Source organism: Hemicordylus capensis, chromosome 3, assembly GCF_027244095.1.
Source record: "Hemicordylus capensis ecotype Gifberg chromosome 3, rHemCap1.1.pri, whole genome shotgun sequence".
In the NCBI taxonomy this organism is placed as follows: domain Eukaryota; kingdom Metazoa; phylum Chordata; class Lepidosauria; order Squamata; family Cordylidae; genus Hemicordylus; species Hemicordylus capensis.
This window is the reverse complement of record NC_069659.1, coordinates 319,511,144-319,532,095: the sequence shown is the minus strand read 5'-3', so window position 1 is coordinate 319,532,095 and position 20,952 is coordinate 319,511,144. Positions and strand designations below refer to the sequence as shown.

Below are 20,952 nucleotides of genomic sequence, written 5' to 3'. Positions count from 1 at the left end.
ATAGTGCACACCCTGCCAAGTACACTGATGAAAATATAATTAAAGAATATTTTCCTTTGGAAACTATTTTTTCCATTATTAAGTGCAGAAGGTTTTTCATAAAAGCATATTGGAAATATTAAAATAATAGTGAAATGAAGCAGATTAATCAGAAATCAATCTGGAGCCTGATTAAAAACACAAGGCAGAGCCTGAAAACCACACAAGTCAGAGGTCCTGCTGACATGCGGCCTGGAAAAGTGGGCACTGCTAGCTCAGGGAATACAAGACAATTTGAAGAGTATGCTTCTTCTGAAAAGCAACAGGGTAACTGCTCTTCCAGTGAAGCTAAATAGTGTGGTGACTGTAGAAGGCCTCTACATTCCTGTGGTGATGTCTGTAGGAAACACCTGTAGGATGTATGCCATAGTGGCAACACCAGGAAAAAAATTTGAGAAGTGGCACAGAAAGGGCAAAGTGCATGTATAGGTGGGGGTTTGACCCTCTTCTGGAGCCACCCTTGGTATGTCATAATTCTATAGTGATGCCACCTTTTTCTGTCAGGACTCCTATGCCTTTAACACTTTCATGACAGGTAGGTATTCAGGGTGCAGCTCTTCCCCATCACTGCTTCTGTAGGATAGGAAAGGTTTCACCTGTTGAATAACAGCATGTCATGCAGCTTCTAAAAGCAGAGGAGCCTGCCTATATAAAAGGGCAGCAACCTGAGGAATATGCCCATCTTAAACATTTGCTGTGGTATATTTGCCTGCGTAGCACCATATATTGCAACTTTTCTGGGGTGGAATATTGCCTTAGGATACAGCTATTAGGAAGCAAGACTTTTCATCCTAGTTCCGTTTATTGTGTAAAGTGAAAAAGCAAATTGTGGTACTGAATGCTGCTGAAAGATAACTTTGGTATATAAGGTAGTTAATTTGCAATCTGTAGCCGAATTGGGAGTTGGTCCTGCTTCTCCCACCCATTTATGCCCCTTTCCTTTTGTCCGCGCGTTCCCCCCCACCCCTTGTAGCAATCAGGACTCCAGATATGCTGTGTGGGGAGTGTGATGGACTGAAGTGCAAAAGAAAGTGGGAAAAGGTTGGGAAACGTATTTCCCGGAACAGCAGCAAATGTAAAGATAAAGGGAATCTCCCACTTGCAATCTGGCAGCTCTGATCAAGTTTAGTTAATTGTTTTTCTAGCAAAACCAACCACTTAAAATAAGGACAGGCTGGCCAGCCAGAAATGGAAAGGAAAGAAAGCAAGCTCAAAAATATATAAAAAGCAACCTGATAAAAATAAACGAACTTGACAGCAACTCTAGAACCCAGTGATTTTTTCTTGCTTTCTTTTATTGTGATGAGATTACAACAATGCATAAACATGATATATATGTGAGTATAACTAGAAAAGAAAAGGAAAAAAGAAAGAGAGAACCCACTGATTTTAAAAGAAAATTGAATGTGCTTACAGGCCTGAAATGCACTCAGCACTGTCCACAGTCTTTTGTATGATAAGTATTGTTTACCTTTGTTATGTAGTCCTGTGATGTATATGCAGTTAACTGCTTTGCATCATCATGCACACTGTGTTTCAGTTTAACAATATTATCTGCTTTCCTCATGGACTCAATTAGAATGTACCAGCTTTACATTTTTAGCTGGCCTGTGGCTTGCTTTTTTCCTCTACTGGTATGAGTAGACTCTCTACAGTAGTTTTTCCTCTACTGGTATGAATATTTCTGACATCTCTTAATGTTGTTGATGCCTTCATGAGGATTTATACTAGGATATCTAAAATCTGCATGAAAATTATTTATTTTACTCCATGCCTTTCCAGAGTTCAGCATGACGTATGTCGTTGTGTTCCCTGCCATATCCTCACAACAATCCTGTGAGATTAGTTAGGCTGAGAAAGTGACTGGACCAAGGTCACCCATCACACCTTGTGGCTAAGCAGGGATTTGAACACAGGTCCCCCCCAGTTGAAGTCCAGCATGCTTTCCAGTATACAGTGCTGGTCAGAAAATGGTCTGATAATCCCACATAGCTCAAACATTTAAAGCTATTTTAATTTATTTAATTAAATTATTTTCTAACATTAAGACATTACGGCCTGATAGCTTTTACAGCCTGATCCTTTGCATGTTTACTCAGAAATGAGTACAATAACATTAAATGGATTTTGTTCCCAAGAAAGTGTTCATAAGTAGCAGCCCTAATACCTGATATAATATAGATTCCCCTGGAACCTTTAACTGCAGTGTATGTAAGGTGTGGGTCTAGACACTAGAAATAATTACATACCTGGGCTTCCATTCCGGTAGGCTTATGAGATCCCCCAGCATTCTGTGTGTGTGTGTCCGTGTGTCCCCCACTATCAACTTCTCAATGCCTGGACCAATATGAACCAAATCGGGTACAATTGTAGGGAAACATAGGGACACCTCAACGGCATAGTTTGTGATGATGTCATCCACCCCAATCCAAGATGGCGGACTCATAAACTTTTGAGGCACAAGTGGGCTAACTTGTGAACCACCTAACCGATTTGAACCAAATTTGCTACAGATGTAGGTACACATAGGGATGCTCAAATGGTGTGTTATGTGGTGATGTCCTCCTCTCCAGTTCAAGATGGTGGCTGTGTGAACATCTGAGATGCAAGAGGGCTAATTTGTGGACTGCCTAACCTATTTGAACCAAATTGGGTACAGTTGCAGTGAATGACACACACGGACACCTCAGTGGCATAGCTTGAGATGATGTCATCCACACTGATGCAAGATGGCGGACACATAAACCTTTGAGGCGCAGATGGGGTAACTTGTGAACTGCTCAACCAATTTGAACCAAATTTGCTGCAGCTGTATGGACACATAGGGACACCTCAATGGCGAAGATTGTTACGATGGCATCCACCTCGATTCAGGATGGTGGACACGTAAACTTTGGAGGCACAAGTGCACTAACTTGTGGACAGTCTAACCAATTTGAACCAAATTTGCTACAGCTGAATGGACACATAGGGATGTCCCAATGGTGTAGTTTGTGATGATGTCACCCACCCCAATCCAAGATGGTGGATGCATAAACTTTTGAGGCACAAGTGCACTAACTTGAGGACTGTCTAACTGATTTGAATCAAATTTGAGTCAGCTGTAGTGAATGACACACAGACACACCTCAGTGGTATCATAGAATGTTAGAGTTGGAAGGGCCCTTGAGGGTTTGCTAGTCCAGCCTTCTGCTCAGTACATCAATCTCTTTGTTGCTATCTAACTATCCTCAAAGCTGCCTTTCAGAAAGCATCTTTGTTTCCAGCTCACAGTATTGTTCTGTGTTCCTCATTTCCAGATTTAGTGGGAAATTTCAGGGGCACATTATCTGAGTTTCATTTGCTTTGGACAAGTGAGCATTAGATACTTCCACCATTTTTGTAAAATGTGCTTTAAAAAACACACACACAAGGAGAGCATCAGTAGAGGGAAATAGCTGGTGCCTCTACAAGGCAGCAGTTCCACTACTCCATCTCAGATTCCCAGAGAGAATCCCTCTGTGCTCCAAGTGCTGTACGTCCAACTATCTCACAGTGCTCACACTCTTTGTGTATAAAAATGCTGCATGGGGTTGCATCCCTGTGGATGCTGCACTGTAACTATGCAGTTGTGTTCTCTCTTTCATTAGGCATGTGAGTGTGTGTGACCATCTCAATATTCTGAGGTTACTTTGTTCAAACAGAGAGAGAGATTCCCTGTCAATGAGGAAACCCTCTTGAGAGGAGAGCTGGTCTTGTGATAGCAAGCATGACTTGTCCCTTTAGCTAAGCAGGGTCCTCCCTGGTTGTATATGAATGGGAGACTAGAAGTGTGAGCATTATAAGATATTCCTCTCAGGGGATGGAGCCGCTCTGGGAAGAGCAGAAGGTTTCAAGTTCCCTCCCTGGCTTCTCCAAAATAGGGCTGAGAGAGATTGCTGCCTGCAACCTTGGAGAAGCCGCTGCCAGTCTGTGAAGACAATACTGAGCTAGATAGACCAATGGCCTGACTCATTTTATGGCAGCTTCCTTTCTTCCTAAAGCATTGGCTCTCATTTGTTCATTAATCTGGCCTATCAGTCAGCTAAGGGATGGACAACAAAACGCCTATGATTCCCAGAACCAAGGCACAGCATGATAGAGGATGCCACAGCTCACTTACTTAAAATACACCCTGGCAGAGAATTCCCTTTTGTGGCCCTTTTAGATATAGTGCACATGGGCACAGAGGCCTTCACAGGCTCTAGACCTAGTAATCCTAGTTCTCAGGGTTGGAATTAAACTGTAGGACTGAGCTCTTCGGTCAAGTTGGACTTCCGACGTCGTGAATCCCAGCTCCCACCACCAGGAGGCAGCAGAACATGGGGCAAGTGCCCCAGGAAAGATGGTGGTGTGGTGGCCCTTTAACTGCCCACCCAGCACTGGTGCAGGGACAGCTGGGCGGTGCGGCAGTTCTTGGGAGCTTCAGGGGACAGGCAGGGAGTGACATAGGGCAGCCTGGGAAGTTCATGTGGCAGCTGGGAGGAGGCACGGGCACCTGGGGTGGTAGTTCCATTCAGAGCTTCTCATGGGAGTTTAATAAACGAAATCTGTTTCTGCTAGAAAATAATTCTGAATTAAAATAACATTTTGAAAACAGTGGAATGAAATGATCCTTTTTAAAGAAGAGCCATTGGCTAATATATAATAAAAGAGTTTCCAAGTCCAGGGATGTGGAGTGTGGGCTGTGGTCATTCCATTGATGAAAAACACAATTTATTTGCCAGGGGAGTTACGCACATTGTTTCAGGATTCTAGGCCTATAAGAATTGCTGCAGTGCTATGCCAAGGTGGTTGCGATACTATCAATCATTTAAAAAAATGTCATAGAGATGGTTATTATGTCCTTATAATCCTGTTTACATAAGGGTGTCTGTTTGTTTTGCAGTGGCCGGGCTCCACAGTCACTGACCTTTGAGCTGTTGAAAGAACATGGTTTCAGTGAAGCAAATCCTCCACCCCCATTACATGCATATAATGTCACCGTACCTGGTGCAGCAGCTGGCTGGTGTGATGCTGTTGCCCTGTATGGAAGCAAAAAGGTTAACCCCAAATCAATTCGTTCCTTCAAAAGTACAATATAGCCTAGTCTTTCTCTGTGCTGCAGTTGTTTGTTTAAAAGAGTTCCATATCAAGGAAAGCTGAATTTGCAAATTATTGTACATAATTTCCTACTGCGCTGCTTCTTGGGGTGGGAAACGAGCAATACAGGCCAGGGGCGTAGCTATAATTGGGTGAACGGGTTCAAAGAACCCGAGCCGTGCCCAATCAGGAGCTGCCATTCGTGGCCCTGACACGCCCCCCGCATCTGACGTCAGACGCGGAGGCGGTAGTTTAGCTCCCGAGTGGGGGCCGCACGTCCCCTTCAGGAGCTAAGACGTGCTGTGTTCGCAACGCAGCCCAGAAGTGGCTCTTCCCTGCAGGGAAGAGGTGCTTCTGGGCTGCGCTGCAAATGCAGCACCAGCCTTTGTCTAACTGCCGAAGGGGCCGCGCAGCCCTTTAGCAGTTAAGCTGCTTCTCCCGAACGGAGCCTCAAAGCTCAGTTCGGGAGCCAGACCATGCCCCCCCTGCGTCTGACGTCAGACGCGGGGGCGTGGCTATCAGGATGGCCGCACACCGGCTGCCGGCGGGCTAGCTACGCCCCGATACAGGCTACCTTTTCCGACTCATACCACCAAAAATCTCCCTCAGCTTCCTCCACTAGATGCTGGGAGGAAATTTCAGGATATTGGCCACACACACTGGCTGGCTTCAGATGTGACAACAAATGTTCAGATGTGATAGCAAATGCTTAATGTTACGTGCACAAGCAGATGCATAGCTATAATGCTATGCTAGGCAAAGAGGCATCTTTTAAAGTGGTGGCCTTCTTATATTTAGCAGAGAAAGAACAACTATTCCTATTCGGCCTAACATAGCATCCAGGTTCAGTGCAAATCACTATGAAAAATACAGCCAAAAATCCATTCTACAAAGAAGGATGTTGCATCATATTCTCATCAAAAGGTGAAACAACCTTCTTTTTCCCAGTTTGAAAGAGAGGAGTTTGGGGTGGGGGGGAGATTATGGTTTTGCAGCAGATTGCCAGCAAATAGTGCTAAGAATATTAGTGTTAGGCAGGAAGCTTCTTGTATGCAAGGATAGGGAAGCCTGTTTTTATTATTAGTTTACTGAAAATCTCATTGCTGTTGCGGAATAAGCCTTGATTATGGCATGCAAGATTAGGCATGCAAGATTAGGCTTTTTAAAAAATGCAGTTATATTGAAAATAATCTTGCAATCTAATTGTGCAAATTTTCTTGATTTATTCAGCTTTCCATGGGGCAGATTCTGCAGCCAGCTATAGAACTGGCTGAAAAGGGGTTTCCTGTTTCAGAGATTACTTCCTACCACTGGAAGCAGAATGTTCATGCTCTCCAGACTCCTGGAAACATACATGGGAAAGACCTACTGATTGATGGTAAAGCACCTGATCATGGCCAAGTTTTCTGCAATCCATTTTTGGCAAACACTTTTAAGGTAAGTGTCATAATAACAGAAATTCCATCAGCAATTTTGTGTTTGCAGCAGCAGCACATTGTTCAGCTTTTGCAATCTCAGGAGTCACTTCTGGGTACCTTTGGCTGGGTCCATGGAAGTGCCGAATCACATTATTACTGTACTGCTTGAAATGTGCCATTGGGGTGCATTGTGTAAAGTGTTTAAAAATCTGCCTTGGGTTTTGCAAACCTTGGTGTCATTCCCTTGGAAACACAATGCTGCTCAACAGTACTGTCATGGTATCCTGTGTATTTCCTTCTTGATCACTATGGAGCAGCTTCTTGAAAGAGTTTGGGCAATTGTGTGACATTTTTCTGGGAATTTGTTGTGACTGACTAAGGGCCAAACTAGATGCAGCTTTTGAAACCTGTGTTTGGTGTTCTCCATTTTTCTCTTTCCGTCTAACCAAAAACAGCTGTGAGGGCCACAATCTGGACTGGGCCAGTTAGAAGGTTAAGCCTTACCCTTCCAGCATTTTCCTGCTGAAAATTGACTCCATCTAAAGCTTCAGGAGCAAACAACTGTGATTTTTGGCAAATACCAGATGGGTGGCAGATTTCAGCAGGAAAACAGTGTGGTGGACGTTTAATCCCACTGTACCCAGTGCTCCCAGTTTAGATTGGATTCCCTCATGGCTGCTTTTGGATAAACAAAATTTGGAGAACCCCAGGCATGGGATTCAAAGACATGTTTAAAGTGGCATCTAGTTTGGTCCTGAGCAGGTTTGTGGTGCTGATTAAGAAGTGGTGGATGGGTCGTGCTAGATGCAGAATTAGACTTCACTCCTTTCCTCTGGCTGCATCCAGGCCTTTTCATAGAAAGCCAGACTTGTAGTCTGTAGGAATGATGACGGCTGGCATTTATCCAAAGAGAAATGTTTCATACAATGCAGGTAAATTAGTGGATGTAAGACAACACGATATGTCAAATTTAATTTTATTTCCACAACAATTGAATTTGCTTCCTGGCTAATGTGGTTTTAACAAATGTAAGAGATTTGGAAGCCATGCTTGGACTCTTTTCGTCAGCATCTCTCTCAGCTAATTATATATCTCAATATCCTGAGCTTGTAACCTTATTGTTGAACTAATGTAATGCTGAAAAACTGTTCAGAAACAAATGCAACAGAATTAAATAAATGGTTTAAGGCAGAATGAGAGATGGAAGTCAGACTGATGATTCTCTTGCTTTTTCCTCCTCCTTCCCTTCCACTGTATTCATATAATTTCCCTTCCCTTCCAATTTACATTCATATAATTTCATTAACTGGTGCTTTAAAATCAGTCAGTGACTCTCCCTCCCTCCTATTTCAATTTATATAAAACCCTAGGCTCAGGGTAAAGGTAAAGTATGCTGTCGAGTCGGTGTCGACGCCTAGCGACCACAGAGCCCTGTGATTGGCTCAGGGTAGTTGGTATTTATCCATTTTAAAACATGAAAATATTATGCATTATTAACATGTTCTATATCCTCTTCTAATCGATTGCTCTCTGCATACCTGCCATTGCTTTCTTGATCTCTCTGATTGTCCTGCCCCCTTTGATACCATTGGCTAATCTGCTCTGATGCCATCATGTGCATTCTTTGGCAAAGATGTCATGGCTTCTACAGCTGCTGTAATGGCATGGAGAACTGGGCAACTGCGAGCCAGATAGCTGAATGCTGAGAAACAATGGACAGACCTTAAAATCTGAATTTGAAGGTCAACAAATTTAAATGCCTGCTGTCTTGATTTAACTCAGTCAAGCAGATTCAAAGTCTTCTGGTGAACAGAGTGATCAGCCATTGCTAGCAACAATTTTCTTTTTTATTTATTTAAAAGTTGTTGCTAGACAGATAGCTTGTTGATTTCAATAAAAATACCATTGTAAGAATATATTTCTAAAATAACATACAGGTCAGGATTAAAAAAAACCTACTTTAGGTATATCCAAGGACTTGAACATGCTCACCAGGATTTTTTAAAAAGTTTCCTCTTTGAACTGCAGACACCCATGTCATATCACAAACTCCCCTGAAAATTCCTCTTTGTTTCAACGCCTGCTTGCTGCCTGGTATGGGGGATTGCCAGCTGAGAAACAGAAGCTCAAAGCTGCCTTTGTCATGGGGAACTCTTTGTATTATTGCTTAAATCCCAGCCATAGCCTTCCTTAAAATCATTTGGCATGTGGCCAACCCAGTATTCCTTAAGGTTCCTGCTTTTTTCCAAATGATGAAGACTATGGACTGTACACAACCTAGTTTTATGAAATCCTGTTTTCATCTTATGAAAGTCATGCCTCATTTTGTCCATTTTCTTAGGCAATGGATTATGGTAATGGATTTGAATATTTTATACAGGAATGCATGGAAGTGATTGCATTAGCTTTCCTTAGGCCACTTCACTGGAGCAGATTTCCCTAGGAGCAGATCTCCCTAGTAGCTAAATGTAGGAAAACCTCAAGTATACAACCTGTATGCTGTAATGTATGGCGAACAAGGGTGAAATAGATAATTATGTGAAGCAGCCACTAGAAATACCTTTGTTTCTAACAGAATTTTATTTTTATTAGAGAGTGCAGGAAGCACCCATGTAATCCTAAAATGTATATCCTAGTGCATTTCTCTGCTACCTCTGATATTATTTCAAAATTTCCCCCAAAATGTAAGGAGACCAAGGCTTAGAATACAACAATTTGCAAGTATTAAAAATAAGAACATAAGAATGTCCCTGCTGGATCAGGTCCAAGGCCTATCTAGTCCAGCATCCTGTTTCACACAGTGGCCCACCAGATGCCTTCGAGAAGCCTACAGGCGAGAAGTGAGGGCATGTCCTTCTCTCACTGTTGTTCCACTGCAACTGGAATGAATGTATGTATGCATTTATTTTTTTATTTATTTAACATATTTGTATACTGCCCAAAATGCAAGTCTCTGGTCGGTTTACAACAATACAATAAAAAAACCAAAACATTAAAACATTACAACCATTTTAAAACTTAAAGGTTAAAACTATTAATAATCAAACATTTAAAACAGTATCTACCGTATTTTATGGACTATAAGACTCACTTTTTTCCTCGAAAGATATCCGCCAAAATTCAGGAGCGTCTTATATGTTTTAACAGTTTAATATGTTAAAACTCTGAAAAACTGGATTAAAATTAAGGTGCGTCTTATAGTCCGTAGCGTCTTATAGTCCGTAAAATACGGTAATTAAAAGGTCGGTTTACAACAATGGTCTCTGGTCAGTTTACAACAATACAATAAAAACAACAAATAAAAAGATTAAAACATTACAACAAATTAAAATTTAAAAGCTTAAAGCTATTAATAATCAAACAGTTAAAACAGTATCTAATTAAAAGCCTGGGTGAACAAATGTGTCTTGACTGCCTTTTTAAAAGTTGTAAGAGATGGGGAGACTCTTATTTAATCAGGAAGTGTGTTCCAAAGCTTTGGGGCAGCAGTGGAGAAGTCCTGTCCCCAAGTAGCCACCAGACGAGCCGGTGGCAACTCCAGACGTACCTCTCCTGATGATCTCAATGGGCGGTGTGGTTCATAGAGAAGAAGACGTTCTCTTAAATACCCAGGGCACAAATTGTTTAGGGCTTTATAGGTTATAACCAAGACCTTGTATTTTCCCTGGAAACTTACCAGCAACCAGTGTAGATCTTTTAAGATAGGAGTGATATGGTCTCTCTGGGATAACCCAGAGACCAACCTGGCTGCTGCATACTGGACCAACTGCAATTTCCGGACTATGTACAAAGGTCGCATTGCAGTAGTCAAGTCTGGAGGTGACCAGCAGATGTATTACTATTCTGAGGTCATTTATCTCAAGAAATGGGTGCAGCTGGTGTATCAGCCGAAGTTGATAAAAGGCACATCTGGCCACTGTCTCAACCTGGGACACCATGGAGTAGTTTGTGTCCAGAAGCACCCCCAGATTGCGTACCTGTTCCTTCTGGGGAAGTGTGACCCCACCCTGAACAGGCAGATCAAAATCATCTCCTGAGTTTTGACCCAGCACAATAAGTACCTCGGTCTTATCTGGATTCAGCCTCAGTTTGTTATCTCTCATCTAGCCCATCACTGCTTCCAGGCAGGCATTTAGGCAGGTTATGCCTTCCCCTGATGATGTTGACATGGAGAAAAAGATTTGGGTGTCATCAGCATACTGATAACACCCTGCACCAAATCGCTTGATGATCTCTCCCAGCCGTTTCATGTAGATGTTAAACAACATCGGAGACAATATGGAGTCCTGAGGGACACTATACCGAAGTCCAGATTTTGAAGAACAACAGTCCCTGAGGCACACCATCTGGACTGAGAAGCATTGTGCCTCTGAGGCTGGAGGTGGCCCATAGCCACCAGACTAGTAGTAGCCATTGATAGACCTGTCCTCCATGAATTTGTCTAAGCCCCTTTTAAAGCCACCCAAGCTAGTGACCGCAATTTCCTGGTCTTCAGTTTCATGGGATGGCCCCTGTTTCTAGTATTGTGTGGGAGAGAGACCATTTTCTCCATCCACACTCTCTACTCCATGCATAATTTTATACACCTCTATTATGTCTCGCCGTAGTTGCCTCTTTTCCAAACTAAAAAGCCACAGATGCTGTAGCCTTGCCTCACAAGGAAGGTGCTCCAGGCCCCTGATCATCTTGGTTGCCCCCTTCTACACCTTTTCCAGATCTACAATGTCCTTCTTGATATATGGTGACCACAATGATGATTATTTCATTTGTAAAGAAAGTGCACAGATATATTTCTAAATGCTTCACCTTGAATGACTTACAAAAATTGGTGGTTTACATGAGAAAGATCTCATATATGGTTTATTTCACATAACCGATGAGCCTTTCTTGACTGACTAATTGCATCTTGTTAATATTTAACAGTTTGGTGCTAGGTGGTTACCTGGTACCATCGAGGACAGTAAGCTATTTGATTATATACACAGGGAATGACACATTTTCCTTTATTTGCCCTTTTGTCTTGGTACCAGGTACCAACAGTTGACTATCCCTTTTGAATCATTCATACGGAAGTGGCTCTTCCTTGGAATGAAGTCAGAAGTCACAGGGCAGTTTCTTTCTGTGCGTATATAAGTACCTAATTGTGCTCTTTGACTTCTCATGCTACTCATTTGCTGTGCACCCTGTTATTTTAAGTCACAGTTTTGGCCCTCCAGCTGTTTTTGGACTTCATCTCCCACCATCCTCAGTCGCAGAGGCCAATAATCAGGGATTAGGGGAGCTATATTTATATGTCTTTGATTTCTAAAATAATTTTTAAAAAATTCATCTCTTTTCATAAACTCTCACCAGACCCTGAAAGTCTAGCAAAATAATCTAGGCAGACAGTAGGCTAAATTCCTGTCTCCACAAATAGACACACCTCCCTCTATAATTAGTCCAACATTTGCAGAAGGGCCAACCTTGTGCCACCCTGCTTTAAAGGGTCTTCTCACCCTTGCTGTCTAAATATACCTGTATAACGATACATAGGTAGGTATGTGCCTAGTATATGCATAATTATCACTTTGTACCCTAGCATAAAAGATAATACCGGAATTGTGTGTGTGTGTGTGAGAGAGAGAGAGAGAGATCTTAATTTTGATCCCATTTTTAAGGCTTGGTTTCATATTCATGAGATTGACTTAGTTCATAATGCCATTTGGCATTACGCAGGTGAGCTTTGGACTTGCGTGTCCCCACCAGATTTAGGTCCTATTTTCAAATTCTGCTTGGGAGGGCAAGTGCAAACCTTGGATGCAAGTGTGGTTTAACAGGGAGGGCATTGGAGTGTGTGGGAGGTAGGACATGGGGAGGAGGAAACATGTGAAACTCAAGCTTGCTATATCTAAAGTGAGCCACGTGTAGTGAACTTTGGTCTGAGGCTTATCTGGATAGGGGTGAGGTATATGGAGCACACAATCTTGAAGGAGGGCGAATTCATAGAGGGAGGAATGTTTGAGGGAATGACCGCTGGGATTTTGAGGCAATTATTGTGTGGCTGAGGCTTGGGACGAGATGAGAGTGGAAAGTGGCTTAGAGCCTTAAGTTATGTAGGGTTAGGAAGCTATATTTGTAAGACAGAACATAAACATATGTCCCCTTCAGATGTTATCCACATGAGCAGCGTTGACGCTTGTAGCGGCGGAAAGCAGGGAAGAAGTCCCTCCGCCCCTGATGTCACTCATTCCTCTTGCCCGATGCACACGCTTATGGCATAATTAGTCTGAAAGGTGAGGTGCTGTAAGCATGTTCTCTGGTGATTCTGTGAGCTCCAACATTGATCAGCTGAGGTTGCAGCTCACAGAACCTTCAGTGAACACACAGCGCCTTCTCCTTCAGACAAACTGCATAAGCATGTGCAGCCCCACGGGAGGAGTTGAGTGACAGCGGCAGGAGTGAGACTTCCTCCCCTCTTTCCCTGCTGTAAGAGGAACGCTGCTTGCACTGATGTCTGAAGAGGGTTATACTTCAATAAGTATAACAAAGTTTCCCTTAGTGTATGTTTTCCTTGTTTGTTCATAATAAATGCCTTCTTCACTATGTACCACACTGCCCACTGAGATCATCTGGAGAAGTTCGTCTGCAGTTACCACTGGCTTATCTGGTGGCTACTCAGGGATGGGCCTTTTCCATGGCTTCCCCCGAGGCTTTGGAACACACTTCCTGATGAAATAAGAGCCTCCCCATCTCTTATAACTTCTAAAAACGCTGTCAAGACACATTTGTTTACCCAGGCTTTTAATTAGATACTGTTTGAATTGTGTTTTTAATAGTTGTAACCTTTTAAATTTTGAATTGTTGTAATGTTTTGATCTTTATATCTATTGTGTTTATTGTTTTGTTGTAAACTGCCTAGAGACTTGCGTTTTGGGCAGTATACAAATGTGTTAAAAACAAACAAACAAACAAAAACAAATAAATAAATAGTAGGTAAACTATAACATCTGGTATGCAATGTTCTCTCTAATTTTTAAAATCTGTATGCGGAATGAGTTTTCTTCTGGGTGGCGGTATCAAGTCAATGTGTGCACACATACATTCAAAGTGGGACTTTCCAGATTCACCCTGAGTGGGATCTAAAATTAACTGAACAGATATAAATATATATATATGAGCGCATACACATGCGCACACCTTAGAGGGAACCCTGCTGTTCTCCTGTTCTCCCTGTTCTCCTAAGACCCACATATCTTCAAGGTTTAGGCAACTACTCTGAAATCTGGAGCAGGCACAGCTAAGCTGAGATGCATTATTTCCAAATATAATTTCTAACGGTTGCTGTAAAGCCTCATTTACACAGACAAAGAACATTGTCATGAGATTGGGTATCAGGAAGATCTCCTGGCCCTCTGGTAGATTACTGATGATGGCCAAAGTTGTGTAAATGTTTCAGTGGCCTGGAGACGTCCCTGAATGGAGGGAGTACAGTTTAATGGCTGATAATTCTGCAGAGACTTCTCTGAATGGGGAAAGCCGTCAAAGGTCATTCATCCCCAGCCAAGGATGTGTGGAAACAAGCAGCTTGGGATGAGACAGAGAGAAACTGGAAAGGACAGGGAGACCTGGAGGGACTGAGCTAATAGCTGATGGAATGTGCAGGGCCACTCTCTGGGAACCTGATGTGATCTGTTACTGACTTGTAGGAGTGCATTGCTGCTTTTCTGCACCTGATGCTCAACTTGTATATTCGTAAATAAACTGGATATTAAAAAGACACCAAAAGCTTTCAGTGATTTCTCCTCCAAAGGGTAGTGTTTCCTTCCAAGGAAGCCAAACCTATTCAGTGCTGCAGTGCACTGTCCCTATAACTTCTCACCGCTTAGGGAGATGCTCAGCAGTATAGCCCTACCCAGGAGTTGCTGTTAGGGATATGCATGGACAGGTTTGGCGGTCCTTTTACGGACCACTGAACTGGTTTGGAGATCTGGCATTTGGGCTGGTTCGGCGGTGGGGTGGTTACCTTTAAGGAGTAGGGAGGGTGCCCTTGCCCCTCCCTACCGTGTTTTCCCTGCCAGCACCTTTGCCAAAATCACTGGTGTGAGGCGGCAGTGTACCTCCCTGCCACCCCGGTCACATCACGCACACACACTGGCCACTTCTGGTACGACGCAGACTGGGGCAGCAAGGAGATACGCTGCCGCACTGCACCAGCGATTTTGGCGACAGTGTCTGTGGGGAAAACGTGGTGGTGGAGAAAGGGCACTGCTCCTTAAGGTACCCCCCCCCCACCGAACTGGCCCAAGCGCCAGTTCGTGCACATCCCTAGTTCCTGTTTGGGGCTACAGAGGAACAGGAGCACACCAGCATACCCCGTGCTCTCCACTCATATAATAGCTAAAGTGACAGATACTGTATCTGGGGGTGGATCTTTCCCATTATTAGCATCCCAGCTCTTTTCTTTCTCATTATTTTGGGTAATTCTTGGGCTAGTGTACATTTCAGAGAATTCTAACGCCATCTAATTTTGTATATCAGAAGCAAGTAAGGAGAGAATGCTGAACTCTGCTCTCAAGTGTCACTTCATACTGTGCGGCAGCCACATGCAAGTTGTAAGAAATATTTCATGGTTCTAAAATACGTAAGTTGTTCATCAGGTAGTTTGGCCCTATTGCATGGGGAAGCTTCGCAACCACCTGACATATTCTTGACAATGACTGTTGAGACAATGCTGCCTTGGAGGCATCTATGTGTGATGCCAGCATTGTTGCATAGGCAGTCTCCGTATACCGAATCAGTCCGTTGGTGTATCTAGCTTGGTATTGATTACGCTGACTGGTAGTGGCATTGCAGAGTTTCCGATTAAGACTTCCCAGCCTTTCCTGGAGATGCCAGGGATTGAACACTGGACTTTCTGCGTTCAAAGCAGATGCTCTTCCCCTGAGTTATGGTCCTTAACTACGGAAGCTTTTGCTTTTGGTAAATATAATTATTTTATTCAGAGCACCCTATACCGGTGGCTGAAGCTAATTTATGTGGTAGCTGCTTGCATGCACTGTGCCAGTGTCTCACCATTTAGACTGGGCAGTTTTTCTTCATAGTTCTGCAAATGGTAGGAGGGGGAAAACACTCTGCAGTGGCACTGAGTAAATCACTTAATCTCCATGGTTGCAGTTGATAAATGGAGTGCTAAAACAGCCTCCAGGGTGCTTTCCAGACTAGACCCTACAATGGGTTTAAGAGGTATCTCGGAAGTATGCTTCCACACTTCCTGCATCATGACACCGCAGTCCCTACATGGACAGCAGGGCGCTGTTCACATTTCTGATGCCTTGTTTCGAATTTAATCACTGCGATATAGTGCTAGGATGTCGTATATCTGGCATTAAAAAGTTGCTTTTTGGGGTTGTTAGTTGCTGGGAGACTGTTCCCCCTACTGTTTATGTTTCGAATGCGACTTGCCCAAACGAAGGCATTTTGCTGCTGCTGAGCAGCTAGTCTGGAAAGCGTCCATGTGGTGCTTCTTGCAACACCTAAGTTTAATGTGTGGTTGATGCGTGCTATAAATGAACATACTTATAATGACTATATATAATGACAAATAATCATTTTACATTAAAATAATGTGAGATGCTTTGCAAACTCAAAGCACTATGCAAATACTAATTATTAATATTACTTTAGGACTTTGTCAAGAGTCATGGCAGTGTATTTGAAGAGCTCATTATTTATTGGTTTGTTTTGGTACCAGTAGCTATTTATATATAGATTATATATTTATTTATTTAAATAGTTACGCACAAAGCTGGTGGGAAGGATTTCTCCTTCCATTTCAGAGATGAGTAGTGCTTGTTATTGACATGCATAAATTCTCAGTTATTCGTCCTGGTCTTTTAATAGAAGTCATTAATTTATGTGAATGCTTTTGGAATAATGACACTAATACCATTGTAAACATTTTGTCATCTTTCGTCAAAAGTCCACAAAGTAGTATACAAACACTTGCCAAATGTTGCAAATCCCTGTAGGTAGCTGTTTTAGGAATAGAAGCATGGAAGAAGAGACACACTAAAGCTAGATCTATTGATCCAAGGGTTTTTTATATTAGGCACATAAATATGTATTTAGACATACAATTAAGTCACTTAGTATTCAAATATATTGAATGCTTAGTTGAGGTCATTAAAGTATGTGTAATATAAATCAGCATGGTTCTGCTATATTAATATATTAGCATTCCTGTTTCTTTAGAAAATAATTGATGCACAAATAGAACATCTTTATTGTATCAAGTTTTCCATTTGTGCATCCATTATTTTAATTACAAAACCTGATATAATCAATTATAAAACTTGATATAATATCGAGATGTTCTATAGGTCATTTAAGTAATGGTTCCAGTCACTTGCTGAAATAACCTTGTCTGTTGAACAGTTACCCATTATGAAGACTCATTATGAAGCTTCTGTGTAGAAGCTTTTTGTGAAATTTCCAATCAACTCTTTTAGTTCATTGAACACCTACAAGCCAGAATAAAAACTGAGCTGCTTCCTCTTCCCTCTTTCCATTGAGTAACTTGCAGACTTGAGAAACAGCATGGCACAGTTAACAGAGAAATTTTGCACAGGCTGAAGTAGAGCATGATAGCACTGCTTCCCATTTTCTAGTATGGTTTTAAAGTTCCAGCTGAGTAATGTGGGAAGGTCCCATGGGACGAGACCTTAAGGCATTGCAATAGTGTTATTTTGTTTTGTAGCTGTCATTCTAAATTCTTTGTGTTTGCTTGCTTTTGTATTAAATTCTTTAATTTTTCAGGAGCTGGCAAAATTGGGTAAACAAGGCTTCTACGAAGGCCATGTTGCTGAAGCTGTTGTGAAGGTTATTCAGAATAATGGTGGAGTAATGGATCTAGAAGATCTGAAAAGCCATGTCACTGAGGAAGTCAAACCTATTGTCACAAATTACAAGGTATGCCAGAGAGGTTGCTGTTCTAAATCTAATGGAGATTGGGAGGTGCATTGTGAATTAATTATGATCAACTGAGGCATGATCCAGTGAGTCTCTAATGTGCACATTTATTTTTATTTACTGCATTTAATATCATTTTTCCACCCCAAAGATACTCAAATATACAATCATTAAATTATGCCATCTATGTAAAGCTATTAAATACAATAAAACCATAATATTAAAAACAGGAGCAATAAAACCTCACTATAGATAGTCCTTGGCTTAGTTCAGATGTATTATGAAAATAAGCAAGCATGAAACTCAGATTTGTATGCTTCACCCTCAACCTCCCCTTTGCACGTGAAGGAAGGATAAGTGTAAAGCTTCCTCATGTGATCTGGAAAGAACCACAGTTTCTAGTTACATGTGAATTTGGGAACGCTGTGGTTTGTTCATACCATAGCTGAGTAACAAGCCAGCATCTTAAGTCACTGTTTGAAATGAAGTTTATGAGTTCAGCAGAAAAAGCAAAAGGTATGAAAGTTATACAGTAGTTATACATGAACAACATCTAGCACATTTATCAGTGTTCCTATGAATTGTGGTCTCTCTGTTTGAATACCCTTTTATCTTTCTTAGAATATACTGGCTATATGCTCGTATGAGAACTTTGAACAAATCCATGTGACTATTTGCACATTCCCATCTCAGGCTTGTGATATTTATTTATACCCGACTGTGCAGTTAAGATTCTCCCAAAGCACTGATCCTCACTAACTGTGTGGAGGTGCGTGTGCAAAGCACCTCTGCAGAGTCTCGCTGCACAGGTATGCAATTTCCCCCATTTTTCATTCTCCCAGAAGTGCTCTTTAACACCCATAAAACATGTCCCTGAGGGCTGTGCGACCCTTAAGGAGATATTTGGGGGTATTAAAGGGTACTTCCAGGGGTAGGAGAGATTGGAAAAATTTTTCCCATGCCCTGCAATGTGACTCTGGATTCCTAAATTCTGCAGAGGTGCTTTGCGCACAGCACCTGCACAGTTAGTGAGGAAGTCAGCCTATAGAATTAGGGATATGTTGGTAGGGTCTCTTCTGGCACTTGGCATTGAATATACAGTACAGGGTTCAGACTCAAAGAATTAACTGGTGTCAAGCCACTGTGTAAAATAGCTATTAGTTTTGGACCATAAAAGCTCAATTATAGTGGGATGTGGGGGCGGGGTTTGCCTTTCCTCCCCTTCATGTATACCCCACCATTGTAGTGAGGACTCTCAAAGTTTCCAAAAATAAACAGAATAAAACCATAAAAATCACAGTAAAATCCATCTCTAGTATCAACAGAACACCTGAGTTTAGCTATTTTTAACCCATCTTCTAAAAATAAGCAGGTTTGGATTGTAGTGACCCTTGGCACAGAGCATCCCACACTGGGGGGGGGCATCGCACGTGAGATGCACTGATGGGCACTAAGTACTTTGAAAGTATTTTAATTGCAACTAATGACTACTACCTAAAAAGCATTTTAACTACATTTTAGTAAAAGTAATTAGAATTACTGTTGTAACTACTTTGAAATAGTTAAGTACTTTCAACTAATTTTTGGTAACCATGTCCTCTCTTTAAAATTAAAAATTGAAAAACTAAAATAAACCTCCCTTCCCGGATATTTGAGTCCTGTAAGTACTCAGAAAAATCCACCTTAAGTGGTGCAGCAGGGAAATGCTTGACTAACATGCAGAAGGTTGTCTGTTCGAATCCCTGCTGGTATGTTTCCCAGACTATGGGAAACACCTATATCGGGCAGCAGTGATATAGGAAGATGCTGAAAGGCATCATTTCATACTGTGTGGGAGGGGGCAATGGTAAACCCCTCCTGTATTCTACCAAAGACAACCACAGGGCTCTGTGGGTGCCAGGAGTAAAAATTGACTTGATGGCACACTTTACCTCTTTTGGGAGGCTTTTCCATTTTTGGGGTGCCAAATCTGAAAAGACCCTCTTGCAGGTACCCTGCCATACATCCAGTGAGGGTGGGGGCAACTTCCAGCATAGAATGGAGTTGTCAAGCAGGCTCCTATGGGAGGACAGTTCTTGTGATCAAGCAGATTATATTGCTCAATATTTAAGTAGAAGCACCATATGGACCAAATGCTGGTAAACCTGGAATTTTAAAAACAATGATGATCACTGTTATGCTATATGTGGGGATGCGTAGAGCAGTCTAGCATCTCTACTGCTACTAGTAGAGTCCTCTTATGCTTACTAAAAAATAGCCCCCAAACTTCCCTGTTCTAGTCCATGCCTGAAGCCTTGACTGCTGGGAACGTTGCAGTGACTTGGAAGATGCTCTAGAGTAGAAATGCTCTAGAGCATATTTTCCTTCAAGCATTCAGAAAAGCCCTGTAAAAAGCAAACTTCATGCAGGCCTTCCCAACCCTCTGGTGCAACTGCTCTCTTTCTGGGCCAGGCTGAACTGCTAGAATGAGTACAGTTAGCCCCTTCAAAAATGCTATGCACTGAGCATGATACTAGCAACTGGCTGTAAGAATTGAAAGGGGGATTGCCACACCCTCTCCTGGGCCATTCCCAGATGGTGATTTTACTTTCCTTCACCACGGGAAGGAAAGTTCACATATCATGGAGATTTATGACAAAGTCCCTGGAAGCTATCAGGGAGCACTCCATACACGATTTGGGGTTTTCATTGCCCCTTGGAGCTTTGCCTGATTTATGTCCGGGGTAAAATATTCCACTTTTTGCATCTGTTTTTTGGGCAAATTCAAAATATCTGATATATCCCATAACTTGCAGTACTTCACCCCTCTTAATCCCCTGGTAAAGCCTGCTGTCTTGGAAAGGCCCTGGTAATTGTAGGTATGTGTGTATTCTTCTGAGTGACTGATCTGATATTTCTATAAATATTTAGACAGAGTTTTCAGTATGGTAATTAATTATTTAAATATTCATTTTGATTTTTCTGATCGTTAGTGGTAGTTAGCTACCAACAAAAGCAACTTAGCTACGTATTCTGAACAATTGTTTCATAAAGTGCTGTAATTACCATTCACTACATGACAACTACTTGTTGTCAAACTAGGAAAAGGAAAAGAGTTAATCTTCCCCTCACTGTATGCCATGGTCCCAACTGGATCCCGCCCCACCCTGCTTTACTTTTGGTGGGGAGAAAAGGGTGCTTCTAGTTGGAAGGATGCCTCTTCACAATGCATCTCCGTGGCAGAACATCTAGTTTGACTCAGGAAATAGCTTTTAATATAACAGCCTTTGAACCTTCAGTAAGATAATCAAGTGTATTCTTGATTCATATATGTAAAACTGTGTAAATCTCCAGATACACTTGGGACTCAAAGCCAGAGATGGAAGATTCTTCATGACAGCCCTACTTCAGTGCTTGCTCCCTCCCTCCCTCCCATAGAAATTTCCATAAATGAGGATGCCTTACGACT

General features: G+C 42.1%; 1 protein-coding gene across 1 annotated transcript in view; it reads left to right on the top strand.

Annotated features, from left to right (window-relative positions):
• Nucleotides 1-20,952, top strand: part of LOC128351275 (glutathione hydrolase-like YwrD proenzyme) — a 55,804-nt gene that overhangs the window by 4,876 nt on the left and 29,976 nt on the right. The window contains exons 3-5 of the mRNA XM_053310664.1: nt 4,946-5,099; nt 6,370-6,576; nt 17,352-17,504. Coding sequence (XP_053166639.1) covers nt 4,946-5,099; nt 6,370-6,576; nt 17,352-17,504 — 514 coding nt within the window. The remainder of the gene's footprint in view (nt 1-4,945; nt 5,100-6,369; nt 6,577-17,351; nt 17,505-20,952) is intronic.